Genomic DNA, 6313 nt, shown 5'->3' with positions numbered 1-6313 from the left:
TTTATCTAGCATGTTTGACTTTCTTCTTTAAATGATTTACATTTAAATTCCTTTACTTTTTTTAGTGTTTTTCATTTAAAAAAAAAAAAGCTTCAATAACTTATGTATATATTTAGAATCTTAAAATATTAAGCTTTCACTTGGAAAATTATTAAAATTTCAGCAGTGTTAACGATAAATTTTAATGACATATTTGACAGAGGTGAATTAAACCAATACATGAAGAAAATCTAAATCAGTAATGTTCTCTTGTTATATATAAAATGTATTTCTGAGAAACTATGTTTAAAGTACAAAACCTATTCTAAATAATGTTATTATTAATAAAACTCATCAAAAATATTAAACTGTATTCAGATGTTGCATCAAGCATAGTATCTTGAGAAAGATAATCTGATAATGGGTTTGCTGTGTAGAAAATTAAGCTTATTAAATCCTATTTTTAAGCATGACAGATCTTTTTCTACACCTTTATTATAGTATAAGGCAGAAAATTCTTAATTCAGACAAGTATTTAAAATTTCTGTTTTGTAAATAAACATTGGTAAATCTATTCCTTGATTTCAATGTTTAAACTTACCTAACAATTTTTATAGACTGTCTGGTTTGTCTATACTAGTATCTACCAAATAGTATATGATTTGTTTGTAGCAATCAAAATAGACAATAACATAAAACACACAAATTTTTGTATATTTGCTAATAATTAAAGGAGGGTACAGCTGAAAAAAGTTGCACTCTTTTTTCTAGATTTCTTTCTACCGATAATAGATCGAGGGAAGAAAGTATTATAAGTCATCAGAAATGGTCGGCAGGAGTGCTGCAAACAGATGATCAGGATACCTATGTTCCCTACAGAGCCACCATATTGGGTCCTTATTTCCAAGGTCACAGTAACTAAGTGCAAAAGAACTAAGAACATTCAATCTATACTATGCAAAGGAACTAAAGGAATGTGCAGTTCACTGCACGTTCCTTTGAGTTCAAGTCATGGAATTTCTTTTATAATTTCAAATAGAGCATCTTTTCATTTACAGGTAACTCTGACGTAAAATTAAAGGCTTTAACTATACGTCAGAAACTAAATAGGTTTCAAAATAAAAAGCTATCAATGGTTCATATGTACAGTACAAGGACAAATGCAAAATTAAAGAAAAAATTTGGAGATACTTGTTAAAATAAGAATATATTCACATGCATTTTTATACATTTTCTTTTCTCTTCTTCTAATTTTAATTTATAAAGTTTGTGAGAATGGTTATGTAAAATAAATCTTCAAAAGTATTTGCAAGAGATAATAGATGGTTCCTACATGAGGGAAGTTATGCATATAAACTAAATTTAATTATTTTTATAGAGCATTTAATAAATTTTTATAAATATACTTTATTTAACAGTAGACAATATCAACAAATAAACCATAAATACAGTTGATCTTTCTATTCTATGTGACTGCAATTACAGATATGTTTTAGCAGGAAAATTAATCAAGATCCGATTGAGGTAAGCATATAAGCTAAATTAAAGAATCTGCATCAATTGGATTTTTTTTTTTGTGGTACAATTTGTCAAGCTGATGGGGGAAATGATCATCCAGCAGTATAACATTTATATACTTGTACCAACTGCTGATAATTTACTATCAATGTAAACATCTCACTAAACCCAATACAATGCAATAACACATCTACAACTGCCATATGTCATCGGGCTTTAATTTAACTCTGATAAAACCACCCACGTATGGAAATTGCACCATTAATGAACATAATCAATTTTGGATTTGATAGATTTCAGCCTTTGATAACAGAAATCTCAAGCTCAATAAAATCAACTCGCATTAATAGCATTAGAAAAGCTAGACAGTCTTTTAATTCATACTTAATGCTGTTTTGAACGCAATTACAGCAAAACAGGAGTCTGAGACTGCATTATTTACTATGTCTGTGCTTTTTATCTAGACCATTTTCTAAAGAAAACTCTGTCATAATTCATTATTATATTCTATCGAGAATGCAAAAGAAAAACTTTCAAAGATGCTTTCTGTAGTAAATTTTTATTGTATTACAATTATAAATGAATAAATAATTTAAAACAAAAAATGTCTAATCTCTATCTTTTCTTCCAAAATTCGCATTTACTTTATAATATAGTAAAACCAAACGAGCAATTAGTCATTGTGACATAGTCACTATACTGGGCTGCAATTTTTAATCTTGTTTTTAATTTATTTAATTTAAAATATATGCTCTCCACTTCAAATCAGTAGTGTCTTGCCCCTGTACATCATACTTTTCCCGTTAGTTGGATAACCCGCATTGCTAACACTTTTCGGGGGAAATTTTTCAATTGAAATAACATGACTTCTGTTTGCACCGGAAGTACTGTACATATATAGTTAATAGATATTGAAACCTTAGGGGCAGGAGGCTCCAATTAACTACAAACGAAACTTCCAGTTTGCACCGGAAGACACATTATTTCGATTCAAAAATTTCCTCTGAAAGGTGTTAGATAGATGACCAGCATGACTCTATTGTTAAAGGAAAAGTATGATGTACAGGGGCAAGCCACTACTACTAATTTGAGGTGGAGAGCGTATATTTTAGTAAGCGCAAGTAATAAACACAAAAGTAATTAATGATTTTTAATATTTATATATCATAGACATAGAATAATTTTGAAACTTTATTAACAATATTTAAACAGAATTTTTATTTCTTTATCGATTTTTTTCCACCTTGACGATAAAAAATGCCTTTAAGCCGCTGCTCTACATTCTCTGGAATATTTTCTACGTCTTGAGATGCAATTGAATAAGAAGATTTAAAAATTTGTTTGGTTGCCAAATTGGTTTCCCGAAATATATCGTCATCCTTTTGTTGCAAATAAGTAATTTCTTCCATTTCGTTGAATCCACTAATAGTGCAAACTTTTCCCGTTGTTTCATCGCTGCAGACAAATGCTTTAGATAATTTCAATGTTTCTTGCACTCTTTCTTCTTCGGTAAAGTTGCATTTTTCATCAAATGAATATTTTAATTGTGAAATATCAGTTTCTTCTTCTTTATTTTCTGCAACCATTGCACGTAATTCAGCGATGAATTCGAATACGCTCTTGATTTTCTTCTCCCAAACGGATCTATTCTCTTCTTCTTGGTAACTTTGATCGTTTATTTCTTTCAGTGTTTCATTTTTATCTTTTTCTATCTCTGCTTCTGTTAACTTTTTTAATTTACCCAATTGTTTTCCAACTTTAACAACATCTTGTTTGTCAACGTCTAATAACTTCAAGAGTCTCTTCAGCTCTGAAAAATTTGCACCGTTTTCGTTTTCCAATTTGATTTTTATTTCTAAGTTTCCTTTAACGTTGCCGAAATTTCGGTAAATTTCTTTTAAATCATTTTCTAATTCCGAAATAAGATCGGCGAAACTTTTCGATTTCGATTGCAAGACATTTAGAACGGCATCGAGTTGTTCTTTATATTTCTTCATGGCTTCCAAACTACATTTGATACTCTTTGATAAATGATGTTGATCGGAAAGTAAAGAATATAATTCATTAACGTGTTTGAATTTCTCTTCTAATAAAAATTTTGCTTTTTCTATTAACAAATTAAGTTTATCGATTGTTTTTAATGACGAACCCAATTTTCTCAGAAGATGTTTGTGGGCATTTTGAGCATCTTCCATAAAAGTATCGACTAATTTCTCTAATGCATTATTCTCACTTATCATTGTGTCTGCTTCGTGTGAGAAATTATTTTCTAAATCGAAATATTTACGAAATTCTTTATCGATCGCTTCTTTTACAGTTTGAAGTTTATTTATCGAGTTCATATGATCATTATTTAAATCTTTAAGTTTAATTCGTATAGAATCGATCGATGATTTATATTCTTGTACTTGTTGTTTCGTCGGATAGTGATTCAATTCGTCTTTTAAATGCTCAGAGATTGATTGTAACTTCTTTATATTAGTTTTTAAATATTTTCTTTCCGCCATTAATTTTCTTAAATGTTTTAAGTGCATTTCGCATTCATTCGTATATTTTACTGAATTTTGTTTCTTTACTTTTAGCCATTCCCGAATCATCATCAATTGCTTCTGAGAAAATTGGGTTATTTTAAGAGCTTCTACAAATTCATAAAGCTTGTTGCTGTCTACTTTTAATTCTTCGTCTGGTGTAAAATACATCTGGAACCCTATCAAATCGCTTTCGCTAATGTTATGATCGTCAATCAACGAATCTAATCCACCAGAAATGCTTTCGATCGTTGTTACAAATTTACTATCTTTTAATAATTTAACTGTGCCGTAATCATCCTCGACATCGTATAACTTATCCCAATCAAATTTTACAGATTTATAATTTTGTTTTGGAGGTAAATCCTTTGTTAAACTGCTTCTAAAACTGCTGTCGTCTTCGTTCTCTACGGATGAAAACGATGATTGATGGAGATCAACACGCGAAGATTTATCGATCTGTTGAAAATTTTCATTCTGTGGGCGCCTTACGTTGAATTCGAAGAAGTAATCGGGAGATTCGTATTTCGGCAACGTCGAAGAAATCGTTAAATCTATTTCTGATTGATTATTTAAATTTGCATTTGATAAAGATAATGAATATTGTTCTTTAAATACGTTGCTTGTACTTTTGGGAAGTGCTGACTCTTGAGGAATGGTTGGATCAAAACTTTCAACTTTAATATTTTCATCTGTTTCGTCCGTGTTAATTCCATATGTATATCTTTTATTCGGGACTTGAGGTTCACTTATTGAATCTAAAGGAAATTCAATAAGAGATTTATTTTTAAGCGGTATCTCTGGAGAAGAAGCGAATGTATTTTGAAATCTAGGAGGTTTATTTTGAAAAGAAAGTAATGAAGCAGACTTATTTCGTATTAAATTTTCTTGAAAAAGCCCGCTACTTTCGTCTGATTTTTCAGTATGATAATTCTGCAGCGAAATGTGTGAAGCATTTTCTAATAAATTACGAATTCGTCTATCATCTGTTAATTCTTTAGCCGATAAATTTTGTAAATCCTTTTTAGACGGATCAGCATTATGTTTTACCAATAAAACCACAAATTCGAAGTCGTTGTTTTTGCTTGCTAACATTAAAGATGTCCTTCTCTTTGAATCGACAGCATCAACGTCTGCACCCTTCGAAATTAATTTTTCTGCAATTTTTATTTCTTTCTTTTCGGTTAATAAATGTAGAGCCGTTTTACCATCCTCACCGGCTAAATTAATATCTCGTGTATAATCGAGAATAATATCTGCTAATCCGTATTGTCCGATTTTTATAGATAAAAGCAACGCATTATCACGATTATTATCTTGCAAATCGGCATCAGTACCCGCTTCCAGTAATATCTTAGTTATATTTTGATAACCTCTTTCAATAGCAATCATTAATGCAGTCCTACCCATAGCATCTCGAGCATTTATGTTAATGCCACTATTTAACATTTGGTAGATTGCATATTCCTTTCCTTCAGAGGCAGCTTTGTGCAGAGGTGTTGAGATTTGTCCACTGTTATCTTGGCTGTTAAATTTACGTGAATAGAAATCATTTCGATTTTCGTCCATGTCTGGTTTCGAAATTTTCCAAATCAAATCTATATTTATTATTATCTCGTGCTCTTATTCTTTGTTTTCTCCTTCGAAATTAGCTGAATTAAGATTCCTAAATCTTTAAAACGCCCACGAGTTTTACTGTAATTAGATAATCAGTAGACAATCTTATGGATTTAATATTGTCAACTTTCCGCTTCTTCTATATTATTTCCAGGTAGCAATTGTTAGATAACAATGAGTGAATAAAGAACGAGCAATTATTTATTGTGATATCGTCACAATTTTTAATTATTCAACTTAAAATATGCGCTCACCGTCTCAAATTAGTAGTGTCTCGCCCCTATACATTATACTTTTCCTTTAACAATAGAATTGTGCCAGTCATATAACTAACGTTTAACCTTGCGGGAAAAATTTTTTGAAATGAAATAACGTACAGTCGACCCCCCATAACACTGTTGATAATTCCGTTTTATATGAATTCCATGTTGTACGAGTCACTTAGATTTTACAAATACGTGTGCCGGGCTGTGAACGGATCATGGATTTGTAAAATCTAAGTGACTCGTACAACATGGAATTCATATAAAACGGAATTATCAACAGTGTTATAGGGGGGGTCGACTGTAATGAGATCATCAGTGGCTGTTTTTTTAACGCAATCACAGTCATACGCAACACCCGCAATAAAAATAGAGGGAAACTTTCTCCCAAGCCAGATTGCATTAAAA

The 6313-nt window shown here is 30.7% G+C and overlaps 1 protein-coding gene across 1 annotated transcript; it reads right to left on the bottom strand.

Moving 5' to 3' along the window:
• Positions 1-2508: 2508 nt before the first annotated feature.
• On the bottom strand, positions 2509-5878 carry LOC111631327 (ankyrin repeat domain-containing protein 62-like). Its single transcript, XM_023375549.1, has one exon. It carries the CDS (start codon positions 5592-5594, stop codon positions 2715-2717), a length of 2880 nt encoding a protein of 959 aa, XP_023231317.1. The 5' UTR covers positions 5595-5878; the 3' UTR covers positions 2509-2714.
• Between the last annotated feature and the right edge of the window lie 435 nt (positions 5879-6313).

The sequence above is a fragment of the Centruroides sculpturatus genome, unplaced genomic scaffold, assembly GCF_000671375.1.
Source record: "Centruroides sculpturatus isolate CEXI.00-Female unplaced genomic scaffold, Cexi_2.0 scaffold293, whole genome shotgun sequence".
Taxonomy (NCBI): Eukaryota; Metazoa; Arthropoda; class Arachnida; order Scorpiones; family Buthidae; genus Centruroides; species Centruroides sculpturatus.
This window is presented reverse-complemented; position numbering and strand designations above follow the sequence as displayed.